General features: G+C 37.9%; 1 protein-coding gene across 2 annotated transcripts in view; it reads right to left on the reverse strand.

Annotated features, from left to right (window-relative positions):
- LOC140227562 (mitogen-activated protein kinase 1-like) overlaps positions 1 to 25,394 on the reverse strand; it is a 46,237-nt gene that overhangs the window by 11,094 nt on the left and 9,749 nt on the right. For both annotated transcript variants that reach the window (XM_072307978.1, XM_072307977.1), the window contains exons 2-4: positions 6,828 to 6,954; positions 6,182 to 6,237; positions 4,034 to 4,223 (exon numbers count right to left, since the gene is read on the reverse strand). In XM_072307978.1, the coding sequence (XP_072164079.1) occupies positions 4,034 to 4,223; positions 6,182 to 6,237; positions 6,828 to 6,954 (373 nt within the window). The remainder of the gene's footprint in view (positions 1 to 4,033; positions 4,224 to 6,181; positions 6,238 to 6,827; positions 6,955 to 25,394) is intronic.

Raw genomic sequence — 25,394 nt, forward strand, 5'->3', positions numbered from 1 at the left:
TTCGGAAAAGTTTTTCTCCGAATGTTTTCCGACAATGAAGCTGAAAACTATTCTTGCGCAATTTGTGCGAAGTTTCCACGACGTATGTGCGAATGTCGTGTGTATCATTGCTAAAGTACAGCATGTTACGTACACGAAGAACACGCGACGGAAATGCGAACAACGAAGAATTTTCAATAATCATGGGAGAAAATGTACCCAAGGAGAGGTGGAAGCTGTCTTGAATTGAATTTTTTTCTTTCCTCTATTTCTCCTTTCTTTTTTCTCTCATTTCTCTATCATGTGCTTGCCTACATTTTTTCCCTAGGACATATCTCCACTATTAAACCATTTGATCTTTTTTTTTTTGCAGTTCCTCCAACACATAATCTCTCCGGTTCAAATGAAATTTTACATATTTTAGATTAATTTTAAGTGTATTCTGCGATTTTTTTTTTGCATATCAAACATTTATTTCTCTTTGCTAGTCTTTAATTTCTTTTGTTACTATAGTTGTTCATAATTATTGTTTGATGTTTAGATGTATGCTACGATTTTTATTTGTAGAAAACATATAGGTCATACATCCCCCAAACGTGCGCTAAACGTTTGCGAGAATGTCTGAAAAGGTACGCGAACAGTTTGCGATTACGTCGTAAAATGATCGGAAAAACTTTGCAGATTTCGCGTAACATACGCGAGACATTCTCCAAAGTTTCGGAGTCTATTTGGGGTTTCACGAACATTTTGCGAACATCGAGAGTGTCTTGCGAAGGTCTTGCGCATATGACGAGGCTTTAAAGATACTTTCGAGAACAATTCACGAGCAAATCACGACCAGGTGTGCGGAAAAGGTTCGCAAAAAATTTCAAACTTTTTTGAAATTCTCGCCGAAGTAAAAACGACTTTCGCGAACAATTGACGACGCTTCTGAACCCTCACATTCGTTTGGCGATCTTTTGCAGACTAAAATACGAATGCTGGATTTTGCCATTCGCGTCCTTCGCAAATCGTTCGCGTGCTCCGTGAAATCCCACCCTAAGCAGTTCCTGCATCTAGATATTAAAAAGATCTCTCTCTCCCCTTCCTACTTTTTTCTTCCAAAGAAATTATATATACAAGCTCAGAGAAAGCCTGAAGCAATTTACGTGATACCTTGAGAGATTTGATAATATGGGCAGTTGCAAAGCTTTTACAATACTGTGACAGTTTAAATCCTATGCTATCAGCCATTGCACCTCCTGTATTTGTGTGACTAGAGATGGCTTTTGTGTATCAAGTACATTACCATAAAACACTGGAACACATATGCATTTGTTCTACACAAGAAAATTTAGCTAAATTTCAATTTCAATTCATCTCCAAAATGAAACACAGCAGACGTGCCCATGGAACAAATTACATTTGAATGTGACCAGCTTCAGTACATGCATGCAATATGCAACTTTCTGTTTGCACTGTAGTCAAATACACTGTTTCATAAATCATAACATACTAGTCTACTACATGAATTGTGAACAATACTGAAAATTTGTCCATCAGCCAATGTCATGCACAGATCAACTCATTCAAGGACAACTGTTTTAAAGGTAGGGGATACCTTTAACAGACCTCCCAAAATGCAGCAAAACATTAAATATTAACCTCAGGGGACTTGTCTAGGCCACTGCTGAGAAATTTGGAAGTCAACAGTTATCTACAATTTGAATAATGCACAAAACTCAACTACTCAGTAGTTCTGTGTGTCAGCCACACTTAAGCCTTTTTGTTGCAGTCTTCTGTATTTTTTTTTTTATCTATAAACACAAATCTAAAAGTATAAGAGCTAATGTAATAACATATAGAGTGTGTGGCAAGAATGTATATAGAAATGTTTGTAAGTTTTGATGAACTTTCTTCACAAAATATACATGATGGACACACATGCAGTGCATGGGTCTGCAAAGGTAGCCTAACGATGTACTGGAATTTACGGTGAGCCCCCAAAAAAATTCAATTCAAAATCTAATGGTCAATAAAAATGTACTAAATGTTACCTTCCACTTTCAATACTTTATGGGAGTTTCTAAAATGATACTCTCTTCCACATACAGTTCGACCTCGATTATCCGGCCTCCTTTTATCCGGAAATCTCTGTTATCCGGACGCATTCATGCAGTGGAGGACTGTTTTGTTTTGTTTTTCATCCAAAAATTGAGAAAAAACAGTGACTTTAACATCATTTCATGGATCTATTTCACTAATTTCATGAGATGTGCATGATAGGTTTCTCAATATCTAATGAGGCAAAACATGTATGATTTTCACATAAAGATATAGGGGCCTACTTTATTTTTGTGAAGAAGGGACTGCAATTTTGCGCAGGCTAGCATAGATTACACCACCGTTGCGGGGTACGCTACCTGCCTAGCTGCCAGTGCACTGGGACGGCAGCTTGGACGGCAGCTATATACATTAACATTGTGTCTCCCATATCCGGCCAATTCGCTTATCCGGATGAGCGCCGGTCCCGACATGGCCGGATAATCGAGGTCCATCTGTACCACTGTATTTATACAACTCTTCATTTAAAAGGCATGCAAATGGGATTCCCTACCTTTAAACTTCTATTGCTACAGCACATTAACAGTTTTGCCATTGGTGCGAAAGGTTATAAAATCTTCTTTCTTTTGAGGAAAACTATTTCCATATCCCACCACGCTTTGTGTGACTTGTGTATCAACGAAAAAGATTAAAGAGACTGGAGACATATGCTAGTTACTAAACTGGGTGTTTCAGGCTGGACATTTCCTCCTTTTCATCTGTAATCCTTGCAACTGAATAATAGAATATTCATAAATCCTAATACTGCCGGGGGGGGGGGGCTTAATATTTCAAAACAAAATTCCAGAACTTTTTTCTGTGATCCTTCCCGCATGTTTTGATACCAAATTTTAGTTATCAGGCCTACGGTACAGATGTCAGATTACATTATCCGAGTCGTTGAAATTTTGACATTTCTACATACATGTATGTCTGTGTATAAACCTATATTGGACAAAATCAACTTTTCTTTTATTATGTAAATTATTTTTTCTAGAAAGTAACATAACTGTATCAAATAGTGTTAAACAAATACCAAACACACACACACACAAACACCCTCTCGCACACAGACACATCATACACAGCCCAAATAAGGTGGAAAAATCAAATATATAAGAAAATTGGAAAAAATAAAAGACATAAAAATCACAGCCTATCATTTTCTTTGAGGAATTGATTAGGAAATTATAAAAGGGCATTTGTACCAAAAATTGTAATCCCTACAGCTTCATTCAAAGAGAAATATTACACTAAAGCTATGATTTCTTCCATACATTACCATAAATTAATTCATATAAAATAAAGGAAAAAGATTTTTGTGAATTAAGTCAAACAGCTTTGTGGATTACTTCATCCTCTACCCTCATGCAAAATTTTGAGGCAATCAGGCGATCCATGGCCAAGATCTTGGGGGAGGGGGGTCATAATGCCCCCCACACCCCGCTTGGTAATAACAAGATTAGAAATACCAGAGGAGTATTAGGGTTACATTCATGACAAAGACAAAAGAAAAAGAAATATTCTGGTCGAGAAGCACAGGTTCCTTTATCCTGCTGGCAATAAAAACACGGATGCAACAATTACTCAAGTCTTAGGTGACAATGTGAAACATTAAAGGATTTCCATCACGTGGGAGAACCACAACCCAACCATGCACAGAAAATGGCTTCTTCTTCATTTGCCTCATAGAGCCGAGTGAAAGCCACATGCAGTGGGTCAGTGGAGCACACACTGAGTGGAGCACACACTGACTGAAACACGAACAGGTGTGTGAAACTGACCAGATGGAGCAGGGGTCACACACTGGCCGACTGACCAGCCACAGCCACAGCCACAGCCACCGCAGCCGCAGCCGCAGCCGCAGCCGCAGCCGCATTCACAGACACAGCTCTTGCTTCAAGCAGGCAAGTCATGCCATATTCAACCCAGATACAGGGGAAAACCCCAAAAACTGAGAGGCGCTACCCACCTTCAGATCACAAGTGGTGTTGAGCAGGAGGTTGCTTGGCTTCAGGTCGCGGTGGAGCACGTTGGCCGAGTGGATGTACTTGAGGCCACGCAGGATCTGGTACAGGAAGTAGCAGATGTGGTCGTTGCTGAGCTGCTGGGACTTCAGCAGCTTGTACAGGTCTGTCTCCATCAGCGTCTGCACGATGTATCTGGGAGTGGCCGTTGGGGAGGTGGAAAGGGGGCGCTAGTCAAGGAACATGAGTTCAATAACCCTCTGGGGAACCACCATCTCATACTGCCACAGATATTGTGTATCAGATATATACAAGAGTTTGGTCAAAAAAGGAGTTAAGCATCATTTTTTTTTTTTTTTTTTTTAAAGTAAGTCCATCATCAGGCAGAGAAAAATACTGTAAAACGTGAAATGTTTGTGTGCATTTTAATTTAGCAAATTTCACGACAGCCAAGATTCCCGAAATTAAAATGTATGCGAAAGTTCTTGTTTACACTATATGCATTGAATGTTACAGGCAACTCGCAACAAATTTCATGCCGCAAAAAAGGCCGCTGGCTCTAATTCGCGAAAATTTCACGCCGCGAAAATACCGTGTTTTACAGTGAAAAACCTTCCCAAAATCCCTCACTTGTCATATAACAAGAATATTCTTGAAATAAAGATAAAGAACACGTTTTCTTTTTTCTTTGTTTTCAGCAGCTTCAATCGCAAGTATTTCAAATTACTGTAAAAGTGGTTTCTTTCGCGGTGGTTTTATTTTCGCGCTTTTCGCGCTTTGAGGTTGAACCGCGAATTTAACATCACGCGAAAATGTTTTGCTCGCCGCTTGTAACAACGCTGCACACATGCACACACGAAGATTCCGCGCATTGAGTGCATTAATGGTTAGCACACACAGCGATACCGCGCAATATAGGTACAAGCATGTTATATAGTACTCGAGAGACGGGATTTCAGGTAAGCCTGCATTCAATTTTAATTTCTATTTGATAAATCAAAGAATAATTGGATTAAAGTTTGGGTTTCAATGTGCAAAAGAAAACAGTTTTTGCCAACTATGAATTCACAGATTTGGCCCACCGCGAATTTAAACACACGAGAAAAAGTCGGCACCAATGGAAACCGCGAAAGTATCTGTACGCAAAAGAAACTACTTTTACAGTAACAAGAAAGGAGTTAACTCCTTTTGCAATCAGTCTTCATATGTGAAGTCGTGGTTTACACATGTTTTATAATTAGTACAGAAAGAAATCTCACAGTTCCTGCTTTGCCCCCTGACAGAGCATTTCTGAGAATTCGATTCTTGTGAATGAGCCTCCTGGCTATTAAAAGGTTTCAATATTTCTCTTCATAATTATCAAATCAGCCAGGCAAACTGACACCCTGACCAAATGCAGATGGTGCTGGTTGGTACATTACTTTCGTACCTCTACACAACATAACGACCTCCATGTTCATGCTTTGATTGAAAACTAGAGAGATGTAAAAATGCTATTAAAACATAACTGTTCTAATTAACATTTCTAAAAATAAACTTTTTCAGAATGTGTTTTTGTTTTTCAAACAAAACAAATCTAACCCCTGAGCATCATAGGGCAACATCACAAAGACAAATCAAGATATTTTGTGTACTTTAACTTGAGTGGGGGGGGGGGGGGGGGTCAGTCAGTATGAGGCAAGGATGGCATTTGAAGATTTTTGCTAAAAAAAAAAAAATAATAAAAAAAAAAAAAAATAGCCCGCAGCTCCCTTGTGGCAGGCAATCAGTAACCAGCCACACAAAGTGACTAGAAATCTCACAGACGAATAGGGCAAAGTTGGCAGCAGATTAACATGATGTATGGCCAAAAAGAATGGAATTGGATCACAGCTTCAAGAATAAAGGTTTGGACCCAAAAACAGACAGGGGGAAAAAAATCAGGCAATGTTTACAGTATGTTGAAACTGAAAGCACAGGAAAGGGGGGTGGGAATATATAGGTCCTCGTAATGGAGTTTGATTGAGGCGGGATATAAATCTGGATGGGAAAAGAAGAGATAGCGAGTAACACACTGTCACGTGAAAGCAAATGCTTGAACCAACAACAGTTGTTCAGGGCCACCCTGAGGGGTATATGATACAGCTTGTATGCAAACCAGACAGAAAGGATACACATCTTTCATGCTCTCCATTTCCTCAGCTTTAATGATGTCTTGGATGTTGATAATCTGTAGAATAACAAATAAAACAAACACAAACACTCACACACTAGTACAACATTGTACAGTTATACCTAAAATCACAGCAAGAAAAGCTTAATAATACAATTTCTCATAATGCATGAATAAATCATATTGTTGTCTTTTAAGACTACATATAAACTGCATCACAGCTATAATCATATTGTTATACACAAAACAGCTGTTTTTATACATAATACATTGGAAATACAAGTATACACAGACACATACGAAATGAAAAGATAGATATGGTGCATTGAAAACCATGTTGCACTGCTTGCTTTTGCCAACTTCCTTAGTGCTTTCCCTTAATACCTAAAAGTCAGGCAATTTATTTTTTTTTAATGTAATAGTAAAGATTTCTACACAATGGAACATATTTCTACATAAATGAAAAATGGAAATTTAGGTATGGTGCATTGAAAACCTTGTTTGATACACTGCATGCTTTGCCAAATTCCTTGGTGCTTTCCCTTAATACCTGAAAGTCATGCGATTTTTTTTTCTTTTTTTAATGTACAGGTATGTAGATTTCTACACAAATGCATTATACACAAATATGATTTGTTTACACTCACATTTTCATGTCTGAAGCGCGTCAGGATCTTGATCTCCCGCAGGGTCCTCTGGCAGTAAGTTTGGTGCTCAAAGGGGCTGATCTTCTTGATCGCTACCTTGGTTCCCGTCGCATTGTCCAGTGCACTACTGCAGGGCCCAAGAGTAGGGGGCAGCAACAAGCAGCAGCAGGGAAAGAAAGTGGGCAAGAAGCATTAATACTGAAATGCAAAATGCTAGCAATGAGACCTATCTCAAAATAATATTCTTCCAAAAAATGCACACATGTACCATACCCACATGTATATTAGATGAATCAGTCATTTACTGTCTTTGAGTCAATCAAAGAGAAAAAGGTTTCTTTGGCGTAACCTTTCTTTCTGAGAAAATGCTGACTGTGTACAGTATGACCCTCGTTTCATCTCACAATGCCATTGACATTGATATTGACAGTGTTAATGAAGAATGGTTTATCTGGTATTACAGTCCTACAGACCCAGATGACCTGTATGATTTCTTTTGGGCATGTATTGCATCAGTCATCAGCTTTCTGATATCTTTCAATGGTTGCTGAATAATTTTACAGTCACTAAACAAACCCATGTAGCATTTCTTTGCGGCCTTATCTTCACACTTAGTGCCGCAGATTATGTATGTGCATTCACTGTGGCATGCAGCAGGGCATTCCCTCCGATGACTGACTACACTGTAACAGACTGTGCTGCATGTGGCAGTTGTTTGGGTTTGTTTCTAATCTTGTCTAATGTCCCTAACTGCACTTCACAGCATCCAGCTTACATGGTGTGGTTTGTGACACTTTATACTGTAAGATCATGGACAGATGCAAATGTAACCTTATCCATGCGTGACTTCGCAAATCACAGGAGTGATTTATGCAACAAATGTCAATCCTGTGTGCAAGTGCCAGAGCGGCATATGCTGAGATCTCAGTCACGGCACAGCGCAAGAATACTGATGTGGACTATTTCAAGGTGCATGCAATACTCAGGCAGGCCAATTCACAGAACACATCAGAACGGTAATCACCATCTCTTTTTACAATCAATCAGACTTGCTCTCCTTCTCCCCTCCTTGCTCTTCCCTCTCTCATCTCTCGCTCTACCTATCTTCTATCTATCTATCTATCTATGATCTATCTATCTGTCTGTCTGTCTATTTAGAAAGTCACAGCGTCACACTCAAATTGCTTTCAAAAGACTTGTGCAGGCTGCCAAGGATAGAGGGGACAATACACCCATTTTAACTGACCAATGAAGACAAGAAGACTTTTCCATTTCTATCCCTTCTAATGAGACAGGATGCAGCCAGGCTTTCGAGCTTCTCTCTACTCAATCCCAGTCTTCAGTCTGCTGCACTTCAGAGAGTGTTTCGTCATGACAACTCTTTCTGCTCTTTACATTAAAAAAAAAAAAAGGCCCCTAGTTTGTCTGGGTATTTTTGCATACATCCATCCATAGTCACCATCAGTTTCATAGTCTCATGTGACTCATGAACTATAGTTGGGTTTAAAGGTTAGCCATAAACCTTCAATTATCTGGGAACCTGGTCAATTTACATAATTGCAATTTGTACCTTCACAATGGGTTTAGTGATTACACAAAATCATTTGGCATTAAATCTAATTATGATAGTCGATACAGAGATAGTAATGCCTCACAAATATCATTCATGCTAATCAGGCAGAAAATCAATTTTTTGACAGTTTATGAACATCAAATCAATGGCTTATATAGAATTGGACTTGGAGTAGTTTTCAATTAGGCAGAAATACCCTCTCACTTAAAGGCATTATTTACCATTTGCAGACGAAATAAAAGCCCAGCTTTAGTGATTCAAAATAGCTCTAAAATGTGAGTTGGGGATAGAAACAACCAATATTAAAATCTGAATCAGTCTCATGAATATTAAGTACTGTTAAATATACAAAATTACAAAATGTGAACAACAGCTTTAATATTTTTTTTTCTAAAGTTAACTGTCTACAGTTATGGTTTATTGAGAAATATAGCGATATCTCCTTATAATTTAGGCTTTATTGCAAAATATTTATATATCAGTAGTAGGATGTTTTGTAATACAACTGACCTACACCTGTGCGTTAAATGTGATAACTGGAACATTTTTTTTTAATCACTGCTCCCAATGGTAAACAGTTACATTAAATTGAATTCTAAAAATGAATCCATTCCATGTGTCCACTCATACTGAGTCTGATAGAGGTCAAAGATCAAATCAGTCTTCCTCCATTCACAGGTCCTGTACAAATTTTCTTTCATGCATTATTATCCTGATTGTCTCCACCACACCATCACAAAATGCTGTGGGATGTTATATACAAAGAAGTCATAAGTGAAAAAAGGATTCACTTTTTTGAATGTCACCTTGTACCATGATTAACACATCTAATGACATTACATTTCCTGAAATGCTTCTCTGTTGCATTTGCATATAAGTATTGAAGTTTATGGTAGGCCTACTGTCTTATTAAAGATTGTCACCTTGTCATATTCATCCTCTATGTTTGTTTGTTTTATTTGAGTTATTGTTTGCAAGCTTTTTTTTACTGCTTTACCTACTAAATTCAATTTCAAGTCAAAGCAATACTGTGAGGCAGAGCACAGAAAAGATAAAGAAGGAATTGCTTTTACCGAGGTCAGAACACATAGCACTGGATTTTGATCACAGACCCTCAAAACAGTGACTGCCACAGCATTCCCCACACATTGTGTTTGAGTGGGGCACACATTGCTACTTTAACCTTTTCACTCTAGGATCTCCAAAATGGCAGTGCTTTAGCACATGGGGCTCTCATCTTCAGTCCTGACTGGGTTAGGCTTGCTGTGATGCCCTCCACAGACATTCAAGGACCAAAAACTGCCTTCCCCTTATCACCATTTTTTTAATGAGTTTTAGAATCAAATCTTTATACCAAGAAGCCAGCCTAGTGCTTGCTTTATTTGGCTGACTGGAAGCCACTTCACCAGGCAGTCCATGACAACACAAAGGTGACCTCAAGCCTACACTACATGTACATGTATGATACACCTTGTTCAAAACATCACACAGTCAGCCTCATGTGGACATTCCACAACCTGATGATAGAGGGCGCTACAATGTATGCAGAGTTAACCTGCTTGCAAATACATGGAAACCTCCAGGGTGGGGAAAGAGGTGGAATATTTAGTTGTGCCCATGCAGTCATTGCAGTCATATTTTTCATCTGTTATGAATGACTGATAACCACTGATACACAGAAAGAAACAGCAACAAAATTCCATGATCTGCAGCACAGACAAGGTGCAATAACTGTATCTAACAAAACATAAAAAATAAAAAAATCCATACTATGTCATAAAGGTCAAGCTTGAACCATGGACCTGAAGTAGGTCCATGCTTTGACTAGAGGCTACAAGGATATGGCTGGACTGCAATATTCAACCAAACTATGAAGTTTGCTGCCCTGCACAGTCAAAGGTGAGGCATGCCTTGCGGGTGGATCTTTTTGATGTACACCTATAGTAGCTGGTCTGCTGGTTCTTTACAGATAACTCTGATCATCATCATCCACTGGCACAATACACTCCCTTTCCACCATATGCTACAAGTCTGGCCATGTCGTCTTTGTAAATCATTGACCATGCAGTGACTGTACATGAAACAGTTATTCTGCTCATTTACAGATTACATGATAACTAAGTATGATTTGGTCAAAATGAAAAAGTAGAATAAAACACTCGTCTTAAACTATTTTGGCTGTCCTTTCTCAAAAATGGCAAACATATGTTTTGGTAACATGATTTCTTTTTGATACTAAGATTATGTGACAACACTACAGAATTCCATGTTACTAACAAGATCTTAGCCTAACTGTGAAAGTATTCAAGGTAGAAGTAGAATAGAAGCAAATTTCTTTCTGCAAAGGAACCATAAACAGTAAAATCAGAAATTTCCACTTCATGCATGAAACTTTCATAAATTTCACGAGGAGCCACAATTCGCAAAAGTAAAATGCATGCAAAAGTTTTTGGTCTTTTGTGCACCATCCTGTAAATGTAATATACTTGTAATGTTTGTTTGTTGTTTTTTTTTGAAAAAGTGGTAATTCATGAAAGTTCCATGCTGTGGAAAAAAAAAAAAAAAAAAGATGTTGCCACCAATTTTAAATAGCTTCATGCCGCGAATATTTCTGGTTTTACAGCAACTTGGTATTCAAAAGTGACTGACAGTATGTACGAGACAATCTCTCAGACCATCTTTGTTGATATGGGATGTGATCGCAAAATTCCTCCCTATCCATTTTGCTTCAAAGTTAAATGAGCAATTAGGAACCAGGCTGTACATAAGATGCACAGTCTGTGAAATATATGGGCCATACATAATGCATGCATCGGATGGCCGGCAGATTTCTTCAGGATGATTTGGGAGTGGGGGGGGGGGGGGGATAACCCCGCACGGCTCACCGCCACCTTGGGACTTGATGAGGCAGAGTGGATTAGTCAACTCTTGATGAGAGAAGCGTCCCTCCGGGCGAACGCTTTGACATTTTAGCACCATTTCATCCATGCTCCCAACTCCTGGCAAGACGAATAGAAGAGTCTGATCTCATACTGCTCTTTACTGGCGCGGACAGAAAATGCATGCAGTGTAGTGCCGCATGAAGGTGAAATGCAATCTCGGGCAAGACATTCAAACATGGTTACCACATTCTCACCGACAGAACTCTTACCAAACCTCCATCTCAACCCATGCACACAAAAGACACACATGGACTCATCTACAAGTACTCCCACACTAAAATCCCAGGAAATCCTCATCATAAGCATAAGAAGTCATTCCAAAATAAGGCTTTTCGGTGACCATCAATTTAATATTAATGGAACGCTAGTATTTGATGAAAGGGGAGATACCTCGACAGGCCTAATCAGCTTTACACTGTATGCCGGCAAAAAGATCCCTCCGAAGGCTTTCATTTCAGTGAACCCCTCTCGGGGGTTGAGGTCTCAAAATTTTCAGGGCGCAATGAAAATAAGATGAAAGCCGATTTCTAACTACCACAACGCAAGAAAACTTGACATTAGTCCACATACAAATTGAGATATTTTACTCATAAAACACAAAACAAACAGAAGTCATGTCTCTATCACATTTTCATACTAATCTTTCAGACTTCATGCTTTGACTCGTCATGTATCTGCATTTTGGGATCAGGGTCAAAACGTCACAAGTTTGATGATTTTCTGTATGACATCACCATCTTCAGAATTCTGTCTGGAGAAACACGGTTTTGGAAAGAAAAAAAAAAATGTCATTTCAATTCAGCCCATTCAATTATGTATAAAGTACTAAAATTGCCATCGCTGAATCAAACCACAGAAATCCAAATCAAGTTCTGACTTCCTTTATCTTATCTGGGCTTTACGGTCATGAATGGGCTGTGTATCCAATGACTGCATTTCTGCACACAAAAGATGTTCACAATTTTATACACAATAATAACGAAAAGAGAACCGAGTATAGACTCAATACTACCCACAAACCTTCCCTGTTTAAACGAGACCCAAACTTTATACCAAAGCTGCACTTTCGCTTCTCCTCAATTAACAAACTCAGTGATGCCAAATCAAAACAGAATAGTGTCGACCCTTGCCGATATTTAATCTTCGACAATAGATTTTCCTGGAAGATAAAACTCATAGCAGCCAATGTGACCACATAATGTTTGGTACGATTAGTCTCTTCCCCCAGCCAATTTGTCTTTTCAATCAATAGAACTTGAACCATCACTTTTTTCTCCACCCTATGTGACTCTCCTCACTGTTTAAAGTCTTTCTTACATTTTGTTTTGTATTACATTTAGTTCCCCCCCCCCCTTCCCCTGTTACTTTACAAGGTTGCAGTCATAGAGGGTAATGAACCCAACATACAATCTATGTACATCACTGTGGATTGGGATGGCATTGCAAGGGGAAACTACACTGGCTATTTCAAGAACTGTTGAGCCCTAAAACCACAGGAGATATGGCAGGCTCATCAGTAATTACTGTACCCTAAGAAGAAGAAAAAAAAAATCTGCATATGAAAGCAGCTCAAACACTTTACAGCAAAATCTCACACTGTGGCCACAACACAGGCAGAAAATTGTGGCTTGATTATGCATGAGATTCAATGAGAACTAATCAAGGGGCATATATTGTAGTAATTTCAAGCTTTGGCGCATACAACAGCGCTGCAGCCCAACTATTTATACCCTGTACGTGTACACTGTAGTGTACTGCTGTTCCTCCTGAATGGAATTGCTGAAAATTGGCAAGATTTGAAACTGGAGCGAAAAAACAGCTGAATTCTAAACTAAAAGTGTTCAAAAATCTACCACTCTGCTCCACATCTCACATTCTTTTATCTAAAGTTCTTATTTTTTTTTAACTAGTCTGCAGGTTGTCCACTGATAAGTATACCTTTATGCATTCATATTCATATACTCTGAAAAAAAAAAATAGTTAGATGCAAACTGTAAATGTACTGCATTTTTGCAACTGGAATTTCCAGTTGTCATATTATATGCAACCACCTAGCAGTCATTTCATTATACAAAGATGCAAGCATGTACATGAATGTATACAGAGTGTATTTAAAGATGCAATAGCAATTGACACACACATAAACACACACACACACACATACATACACACACACACACACACACACACACACATACATAATACAATACAGCATCCAATTAAGTTTCATGTCTGCAGTTAAATGTTGCACGCAATTTCTTACCAGTCTCCTCTGGGAGTTTATATTACAAACAAATCAGGAAGAGTTACACAAATATAAATACTCTCTGGTTTTCAATGGTATCTAAAATGAAATGAGTCACACGGTATTTTAGAGAATATATTTCTGAGCAACCATAATAACGCATCGCTTCTTTACCCTATGTGTGCTTTGAGTACTGATTGGCAGAGAAAGATCATAGCGATGTACACACAGTCAACAGTTACTGGCACAGAAAGAGGAATTGCTGTGCAAAAAAAAAAGACAAACAAACAAACCAAAACAAAAAACCCACACACACACATGTACACACGATACCCTGTTGTGTGATTCAGGTACTCTGTGTTTAAAGGACGAGTTCACCTTGTGTGGATTGAGTGAATGCGGCAATATCAATAGAGCACATCAGTGAAGTTTGCAGAAAATCAGACAATCCTTTTAAAAGTTTAGAAGTTTCAGTGCTGCCATCACTGGATGAGAAGACTACTACAGTTTGTGATGTCACATGCATAGAAAAAAAAATATGAACAAAATTCCACATTTTCTTCTTTTTTTTTTTTTAAGTACACATTCACTCCACTAGACACTGATGAATGTTATTAGGGTGTATTCTTCCTGCCTTCTGAAAGAGGCCAGTCAAGGGCTCTTGTATCATTTAAGAAATTATGAAAATACATTGAATTTTCTTTACCTGGTATATTTTCTTTCAATACAATTGTATGTTGCTGTGAGCACTCCCTTTTCATGCATTTTCTCAAAACAAGTGAATATAAAGACTAGAAGTCATATTGGGGCCTCGATCTGTAAACAACTGAAGGATCATTCGTGTGGTTACCCACAGCTCGGAGGGCTTTCCGTGTACGTTTGCACACAAAAATGTATGCACTGGTGATGTGGTTCACGTACAACACCCAATAGCACTTTGATCTAATTATGATGTTAGCCTATCTGTCTCAGAGTAACTCCACATATCTGGAAATTAGAGCTCATTAGAACGTCATCACTTCTGGCGCATCTGTCATGACCAATTCATCTACGGAAGTCATTCAGTAGTCCATGTGGCTGAATGCCGCCTGTAATGTTCTCTGTATGGTTCCTCTGAGGAGAAGCCTTTGCCAGAATGGGAGGTATCAGTTAGTGTACAACCACAGGGATTCACACATTAGGTGCAGTATGTATGTCATAATGCCAACCCATCTGAATATCTGCCCTGTGTTTACATGGTCTACGTAAGATCACTTTTTACAGCAATATTGTTGTGAACATCAAAGTATTTGAATACATTTATAATCTCTGAATACCACCGATAATGATGATATGAAGACAGACAACTCACTGGTACTTGCTGAAAATGTGGTGGTAGTAAATAAAGCTTGATCAAAATAATAATGTTGCTATGACAACAATGATGATGCTGATGATGATGATGATGATAACAATAATGTTGATACTGCTGCCCCTGCTAACATCCTTGACAATATTGCTACTATCATTTCAAGCAGTGCTGTCATTTCTACTGGTGAAATCACAAATCTCAATATACTTTGATGATAAGGGAGGGAAAAGGTGACACCATATCAGATTACATGACATTTTTTTTTTAAAGGGTGCATGAAAATGCTGTATTATGTACACTGTACACTGCTGCACTCTACCGTGCACCACAGCAGGTACATTAAACATTTTTCACATTCCACTCTCTGCTAGTTATCTTTAAATGCACTCGCAGATAGTTGAACATTAACAAGTCACATCTTCAGCGCCATCCACAACAAGTTCCCTCAGACATACAAGCTCCACCCGCCGGCGACTCACGTACATGCAGGCACGTACACTGTGCACGGACAAGCAGCGCATGAGCGACCTCTATGCCTCATTTCATTCTTTCCTGATTCAAAGTCCTGCTCTGAATGAGTGATGGACTCGTGAATGGCTGCACTGCATCCAGATGGATCTTTTCAATAGGGGCTGGCTTCTAAACGGGTCAAGACTTCTTTGTAAAAGTAGGTCTTGCGCTCAATAAACTCAATTTGTTTGCTTGTATCAACAGGGCCCTATTCTGGCAAAACTGAATGCAGCTTCCTCTGCAACTCTTGCCTTTGTGTGTTTCTTTACTGCCTCGCAGGAAATGTTTCTTTTACTAAGAATTTTCAAAAACACTCCTAGCAAGTCGCAAATCCATGGTGCACTCTGCCTATTGATAAAGCCTCACAGACAGCGCTTTCAGACAGCCCTTGCATTCACTGCATTTCAACATGACTGTCTTGGGGAGTACATGTTTGTCTTGCACTGGTACATGAAGCATAACATGTGATAGATGTGTAGAGTTCAATCACAAAACAAATGAATTCCATTTTGTTAATGTGAGATATTTGAAATTAAAGCAGCTATAAAACAAAGAAAATATGATATTTCTACTCATAATTTCAAAAATATTCCTTGCTATGCAACAAGTGAGATATCACAGGCAAGGTTCTATACACTACAGTGTACCGTTCCCCACTTATAACAAACACAGATATGACCAAACTAATGAAGTAAGATTCAAGTCCCAAAATTATTTGAATTCTATATTGTTCAGCTTTAACAAAATTTTGATATATATCAACAACAACAAAAAAGCTGGTCCGAGGACTTCGTTATAATAGTTCAAAGTCACCTCTCTTGCTCTATCTTATGACATATAAATTCAAATCTAAAATGTTTGAAAATGGCATTTAACTCATATTACGATCAAACCCTTCTATTGAACCGACCAGCTGGTGCATAAAAAAGTTAGTGATTTTTCTTTCACATTTTATACTCATGTCTATGACAAAGATATACATAAAGCAATTTGTCCATGGAACATCAAGACACTGCTAAAATCAGTCACATCATAATTACATATAGGCCTACCTGATACAGGGTCACATAGCATTTGCACAGCGGGCAGTGACTTAATAGAACAACTGGTGGTAAGTTCAATGATGAGTTATCAAAATGTCATTACGACTACACTTTGTATACAAAATTGTACATACATTAAGATTATCAAAATACATGGATGTTACCTCAGTTAGTGCATACGCATTATTGCAATTTAGAAAGTGATTCAGATTCAGATTTATGCATGTATTCTCATAAATGTATAAATCAGCATTCTTTCCTGACATTCAACAGAAAACACAAAATGACCCATCCACGTAGCAGACATAAGTCATGCAGAAATTAGAAAATCCAGTTTAGTTGCAGGTTTTTATAGTAGCCATCAATTTGGCTTTATGCACTATTTGTGGACAATCATGATGAAACCTGAAAACCTCTTGATGCAGAGAGCAAAGATATTACAGGAAAAGAAACAAACAACATGAACAAAATTAATTTCTGGGAAAAATTGACCAAGACATGTTTTGATGCACAAGTGGGGCCATTTACTCTTATGCTCATAAATTGAAAATCAACCCCACTTTACTGTGCTTGAAAGCAAATTTGATATCATGCACACAGCACTTCTGTGATTTATATACACTTGCCTCATCTTAAAGGGAAAGTCCATCCTACTATTAGAATATACCACTTTGCAAGAAAACAGAAAAATCTGAGAAGTTAATCTGTGAAAAATTTGGGAAGTGAATCAGACACACTAAAAAAGCTATGAACTGATTTAAGTTTAGAGATTAAGACAAATTGGCAACACTGTGTGACTTACATAAAGGTGTCGAGCAGCTCTCAAACTGGTTTGTACTTAAAAAATCAGCAGTTTACATTTTTCTCCAGAGACAAATTTTCTTCAGACAGTATGTTCTTTATTAGTATAGAAGAGTAATGCATTTTTGCATGTCCTCCTCCACAGATACATTTTGTCTAGATGTCAAAATATTTGAGAAAAATGAAAATTACTATTTTTTTTTAATTTTATAATTCAAGGGAGTGCTGCTTATACTCATGTCACAGAGTTGCCAATTTGCCTTACTCTCTTGAACTTTAAGTTTATAACTGTTTGTGTTTGTTTTCTCCAAAGTTTCACTCATCTACATACATGTACTTTCCTAATTCATGTTCTCGTACAAAGCAACATAATTATTAGGATGGAATTTCCCTGTAATTTGTCTCTTTTTTTCTCTCCCTCCTCCTCCTTCTCCTCCTTCTCCTCTCATGTTCTTTCTCTTCACCCATCCTGCATGTCTAACATTCATTTTATTCTCTCTCTCTTCTTTGCTTACATTAGTTACAAAACATGATCTCTCCTTTCTGTAACTCTCTCCCCCTAGTTCCCTGCCAACATATCCTCCATGCAACCACAGCCCCACCTCACCTTCCCAGCATACACTGCCTTTGATGTACAGTAATCTCTCTTTCATGACTTTCAATGGTTATCCCACAGGCCTTGTCCACAAACCTGAAGTCCGTAGTGTCTTCAAAGTCTGCTGGGTTCCCCACCCACATTATTAGATTTATAGCATAAGCCATCATCAAATCATATAATTTCTCTCTTTTAGTCGCCACTTTTTTTTTCCTCTTCCCTGAATAAAGAGTGGGTGTCCTTGTAGGCATTATCTAACAGCATACAATAAGTCCTGGCTGTCCATTTCTTGCATAAAAGTCTTACACAAGTCCAATGCACAAAAGTCTACATGCACAAACTGTGCCATTTTTTTTTTCCTGTCTTTTTTTTTTTCCTTTGGACAACTCCTTTTTATATTATTTTTTCCATCACAGAATGAACTCTTGCCTGAATATTGAATGTAGATCAATGACATGAGGATCTCAACTGGTCATAGAAAATATTCTGAAAGATCTTAATAGCGCATGCATCCACGGAGAAATGCCATTTGTGTTGTGCATGCATGACCAATGGTGGAGGTATTTTTTAGAACCCAATTATTTCAACACTCAATTCCTACGGTATCACCAACATTGCAATGTGCATCACTCGATCCATTCTGACAATCATATGTGTAGGGCCTACATCATTTTTATAGGAAAGGGAGGGGTGTAATATAATGATGGCTGTATAACATATTTTGCTAGGTACAGCTCATCTTCAAGCATACTGTGAACAGTTACTCAAAACCACATATGAAGGGTGTTCAATCATTATCATTTTACTAGCTATCTCTGGGGGTGCTATGATACAATTGGTGTGGTAGACCTACAGACATAATAAAGCATGATTACTCTGCGGTATTCACAATTTTGGCTTCAGCACGCACATTTGAGCAGTTTTAATTGCATTTTCATAAGGAGGGCTAAGGTCACAAAATGTAGGAAAGAGGATAGTCTAGAAGACCTGTAATCCATGGCTAATTTCCAGTTCGCATAATTTTCCTTTTTAATGGATCCAAACAAGATTTCTACACACACAACCAATAAAAAAAGATTATGCTTTATGCCTTTCAAACAAACTGCTTCCTTAACTATTTTACTCTGCTTTTTTGTGTGTGTGTGTGTGTCAACAAACTTAAAAGTATGCCTACGCGTATGTTTGTTCAAAGTAAGAAATATTACTATTTATTAGATTTTGCGTAAATATATGAAAAAAAGGATTCTGTTGATCGTATTTAAGACATTTCTACTGAAATTGAAAAAATTTTCATACGTGACATACAAATAAAAAAATCAAAATCAAAATCAAAATCAAAATTATATGTTACAGTCCCCTTCTACACTAAAACACTGACTGAACTGTTTTGGTAAACACATATTGATAAAGATTTCCCTTTTCCATTTCGTTTATTTCATTTCCAACATATATAACCATAACATGTGAATTTATAGGCAAAATAACACAACAAAGTACTGAAATAAATCATGAACTGAGATCAATGTTACAAATTTCACAACAAATACCAAAAGAAACGTATTGGAAATGGAGTCTTTGATTCTTCCATTTCACAAATTAATTCAAACAAACAGCTACACTTGGAGAAAGTTACCTGATAAAGATCTAGGTTAATATATAAATTTATGTATAACTGCATATCCAGATGTACAAAATGATGCAACACAGAACGTACTCCATACATACAGTACTCCTGATAAGTCTATAGGCCTACTTCAATCAAAAAGATCTGATTTTCATGGTGTAGGCCTACACTTACGGTTGTAGATCTCATCTTCTAGCTGTGCATTATCATTCTAAATCACACTGCGCTTTAATAGCATGGCAGCAATGTGTTTGAAAATACGATCAATTTCATTGTACAGGAATGCAACATACAGGTCTACTTCAGCTTTAACTGTTAAATGAGCATTCTTACTTGAACATCATTCAATGTTCGCTGTACTATTGAGGACATCTCTAAGATTGTCCATGTACAATTTGTAGACCTGTGGAAGAATTTTAAAAGACTTTTGTCCACAAATCATTGCCCATGGGATGAATTCTACATTCACAGACAAGCCCGTGCAGATTGGCCGACAGAACCTAGAATCCACTGTCTAGAATCCAGCATCAGCGGAGATTCAATTACTTCCCATGTTCAGCTAACCAGATCACTGCAGTTGTCTAAATATTTATGCAACAGTGCCATAAATTAAGGCCAGCAGAGAGCCCATGCCAAGACGAGCTTGCATAATGAAATATGCAGGATTCTGCACATTGAGCAACAACGATTGAAGATAAAGACCAACAGAGTTTAGATGAAGAGTAAATTGATTCACTGCACCTCAAGGGGAAGAAGCCGAATTGTTTTCTACAGTTTTAAAGAGGGGTCTCAAAGGATATCAATATCATGGCGAATATATGGAGAAGAATTCAAATCGTAGGTTGAGCCACATCGGATCATTAATCCTAAATTAATTCAGGGAAAGTTTTAATTCAGAGATCTATCAAATATGTTGAAAATATGTATTACGGTATATACTGAGAGAAACAAAATATGGATAAGAGAGAGAGAACAGGATCTCAATGATAATTCATAAGAATGGGAAATTGGGAATTAAAATGAAAGGATTCCCACATTGGTATCACTATACTGTCAAAATGATATGATGTGACGATGATCAAGGGCCAAAAATATCACTAGAATGTTTTTTGATTTGCAATCACCTCACGTTGATACTTGTAGTGAATGGAATTAGTGGCCTATCTAAAAACAATTGAATATTCCACAGATGTGCCTTTTGACACAAAAAGCTACAAGCATCTCTCAATCTTTAATTCCCACAGATAGACTATGATCAGGTGAGGGAAGATTTTTTTTTTTTTGAAATAGTAACAATTATTATCATTATCCAGTCATCAGCAATAAGTCACAAGCACTTTCTGATATACCACCTCCCTGGATATTCTCAGCAATGACATGTTCCATGCTGTATGAAGCCCCATTCCGACAATTTATTGATCACAGCAATAATGAATAAAATCCTTTGAGCAAATGGGTAATAAAATAAAACAGTTTTCTTTCAAAACAGTGGAATAAAAAAATGCAGCTCCCTGACCAGGAAGAAGAGAGCCATAAAACAATGGCTTTGTGTTGATATTCAAAATATCCATCGCAGGCGTATGTTTTGCTTTCTGGGAAGTTCTTCCATACAGCATGGAACGGATCAACCAGAGCTGAGCAGAGACCAGTTTCAAATATCAGTCAGCAGTGATTTCTTTCTACAGAATGCACTGTAGTTGTACATACGTGTATAATGATATGCATTTAAACGGATGGTATAGTTTTAGTTGAGATGAGGGCTCAGGTTTCCAACTTCTCTTGAGAGATAATGAGAAACCTCTTATGAAATGTGAAAGAGCATACAATTCTAACAGGAATTCAAAGTCATTTGATGAAAATTGGTTTTGAAATGACCGAGTTATCCAAAACCAAAGAGGTCTTTCTAATAAAAGGTGGGGCCCACCTTTTATTAGGACCACTTTGTTTATCAAGTATACAATACTTTGCTTTTGGATATCTCTGCCATTTCAAAACTGACTTCCATCAAAATAAATTTTTGAATTAATCTTAAAATATTTCATAAGTGATTATCTTGCAAAAAAAAAAAAAAAAAGGAATCAAAATGTGAATTCCCCATCTCAACCGTAACTATATCATAATCCCTTTAAAGGACACGTTCACCTTCATAAACATAAGGATTGAGAGAATGCAGCAATATTAGTAGAACGCATCAGTGAAAGTTTGAGGGAAATTGGACAATCAATGCAAAAGTTGTGAATTTTAAAAAATTTTGTGTTGGAATCCCTGGATGAGGAGACTACTAAGGCTCGTGATGTCATATGAGTACAACAGTACCTGGTATAAGGAAAATGTAAAGAAAATTCAACATATTTTCACTTTTTTCGCATAATAAAAGAGCACTTGACTTGCCTCTTTCTAAAGGCAATGGGAATAATATTACCCATAACATATGTCAGTAACGAGTAGAGGGAATGTGTACTTTTTTCAAAAGATGAAATTTTGTGAAATTCTCTTTATATTTTCCTTATATTGTTGTACGCATGTGACATCATACACTGCAGTAGTCTTCTCATCCAGCGGTGACTGCACAAAAACTTCAAAAATTCGTAACTTTTGAACAGATTGTCCGATTTTCCTCAAACTTTCAATGATGTATTCTACTAATATTGCTACATTCTCTCAATCCTTATGTTAATGAAGGTGAACTTGTCCTATAAGTGTATGTACATACAATTGTATGTCACTCAACACTAGTCTTGTGAGCAAGCAGCTTTAAAAGGAAGGCTGGGAATATACATCCACATTCACCTTCCATTCCATTCTCCTGCAAGAATAGATGGTTGGAGGACTGTATTTTACACAAGGAGTCAATTTCATCTTTGCAAAAGCAACAAAATACGAAATTCCTCCAAATCATTTCTTCCTCCCCTGCATTACACATCAAAAGAAAAAAGTTATAAAAACATGGGAATTAATATGGCATTGTACATTGTATGGTTCAATCTTCTTGGGGACTTAATGATAAGGAAAAAAAGAACAACTAGAGAGAAGGCAGGATAGGAGGAGCGTGGATGGACAATCTAATCAACTTGTTGCCAACACAAGTCATTGTTTCTCTCTTGCTGGAGGCGGATACAACGGTCACAACAACAACACACAGTCAACCCATTCTCTGGACAGTGTGATGGAACCTATGATGTCTGAAACCATATATCTCACACTTAGATACACTTATGTACTGAAATTTGAGTACAACCTTTACTGTTGTCAACACATGCATTAATTACTACCATTGTCTGATCACCAATTTGCTCCTAGAGCAACGACACTTTAACTTTGAAGAAGTTAACTGAAAAAGAGGATTCTGTGACGTACAGAAGTCACAATAGGTGCGGTCAGACTGGCAAAAGATCGAGAAGTTTAAGATCGCGAAGTTTGGGCCATTGGTACGCGCACAAGAAAGAGTGTGCCGTCCGATGGCTAGTGATTGTGACGTAACAAGGCACATCTGTACATGACAATGGCCTAGCGCTTCGGAGACATCGCCCGCAAACAGATCGAGAAGTTTCGCGGGAAGTTTGCGGTCACACTGATAAAACTTCGAGATCTTAAAGATCGCGATCGTAAACTTCTTGATCTTTTGCCAGTCTGACCGCACCTAATGTGTACTGTAAAATGAGGAATGTGGGCGTGCCTTTTAATTTCGCGAATTTCGCGAGCGGCAACATTCGCAAAATTAAAATACACTCGAAAGTTCTTGCCTACACAACATGCATTGGATGCCAATGGTAAGTCGCAAAAAATTTCATGCTGCGAGAAAGGCTGTCAGCTCCAATTCATGAAATTTTCATGCCGCGAATATATCATGTTTTACAGTATGCTTCAGCATCCTTCAGTTTCATTTACTGGCTAGACTCCTGTGTTTGAAGCAAATGCTGGTAGCACTAGCATAGCCTACAATTACAAATTATGCACGAGTCTTGTGTGCGTCAGTACGAATTGTGTGCATAAGGAAACTATGTATTTGTTTTGATAACCAACAAGGTGCGGCCGAGTGGGTTTAAGCTAGATTCCATAGTTGCCTCATGCATACTATTCCTTCTGGGGCACAAGATAACATGTGCATCATTTGATTTATGTTTAAAAAGTGGACAAACGCTTGCTACAAAAAGTGTGCAAACTCGTGCTACTTGCTGTCACAGGACGCACAGCTATTTCTTGCCAAGTATGTAAACACTTGAAGAAGTGCCCAAACTCTTTTTGCTACAAGTGCGCGATAGCACATTTACACAATCTATCGCCAGTGATTGCAATGATTTGATATTGAATGTGCTACCAGTGAAAAACAGCTGCACAGCTCCCGACCAATGAGACTGCAGGATTTTTCAACCCGTTCTGTAATGCTGAATATACCTTGTACACATGCAGCATAGAAACCTAAACTTTCAATAGAAAATGTACATGGATGTTGTACTTTGGTGACACTACAAATATCTGCTGTCCGGTAATACAAATTGAATACTGAAGGCAAGATCTCATTCAGAAAATTGTACATAATAACATGACCTGCATGTCTCCATTTTTTATTCCTTTGTTGAGCCTGACTTGCTGACTTGTGCTTTGAAAAGAAGCAGCACCCTACCATTAAAAGCTCTTCTACATTATGTACAAAATTTCTGGGAAATTTAAATCTTTACAACGGTGTTTAGTCTGGTAATTGCTAAGTAACAGAATCTCACTGGCCTACACTGTAAATACAGATGAGTGTTATATTTGGAAAAAAAAAAATGAGTCCGGAAGATTTTCTTTCACTTTCTGTTATTATTTTATACTTCCGCATCTTCCAACTCTTCTGACTTAAGGGGATCGTAATTCATCAGTGTACAAAATGGGATCTTTGTTTTTAAAAGTTACTTTTCTACTGTACATGTACCACCAATGTGAGTTAATTCAAGCACCATACGTACTGAGAGGTCTTTTAAATTGTTGCACAGAGGATACTGCTACTTGAAAACTGCGAGCTAGTAGCTTCAGTGTCACCACAGCTTTATATGACATCAATTACAAACATTTTCATGGAACGACTGTTTACAAATACATGTAATTTCAGTTGCTTGATTTGGCCAAGATTATCGTTTACATAATGACATAAAAGAATACCACCCAAGTGTACTGCAAAACATGATATATTCGCAGCATGAAATTTTCGCGAATTGGAGCCGACGGTCTTTATCTTGGCATGAATTTTTTTGTGAATTGCCACTGGCATTTAATACATAGTGTAGACAAGAACTTACGCATGCATCTTAATTTCGCAAATCTTGGCGCTCACAAAGTTCGCGAATTAAAATGCACACAAACATTCCTCGTTTTACAGTATCTATGTTCTGACATGCTAGGGGAAAATCTCACATCTATGCCCAGTCCCATCAGTCTGAACCACTCTAAACGTCCAATGGCATGCACATTTATCGACACTGTACTAGGTTCACTCGGATTGACAGTGAAATACCGTGGTACAAAGTGAATGCAAATATATCACCAAATACCTGGCAAAATACATCGCAACATACTGTACAGTTATTTAGGGTAGTAATTCAGACTTCGCACAAAGTACTATATATGCGAGATTTGAGTGTGAAATGCAACTCAAAATACTACCGATCGCACAGTGGCATATTTCTCAGTGTGGCCTGACACACTACCTGCCTTCTCCTCATACTGTACGAGCTGAAATTTTCGCGGTGGTTTTATTTTCGCGAATTTCGCGAATCGCCTTTGAACCGCGAAAATAACAACACGCGAAAATAACCACGCGCAAATAACTAAGTTCAGTCAGACCCTCGCAACCGCGAAATTAACAACACGCGAAAATGTCCTCCAAGTAGCAATTCGCGAAAA

The sequence above is a fragment of the Diadema setosum genome, chromosome 4, assembly GCF_964275005.1.
Source record: "Diadema setosum chromosome 4, eeDiaSeto1, whole genome shotgun sequence".
NCBI lineage: Eukaryota > Metazoa > Echinodermata > Echinoidea > Diadematoida > Diadematidae > Diadema > Diadema setosum.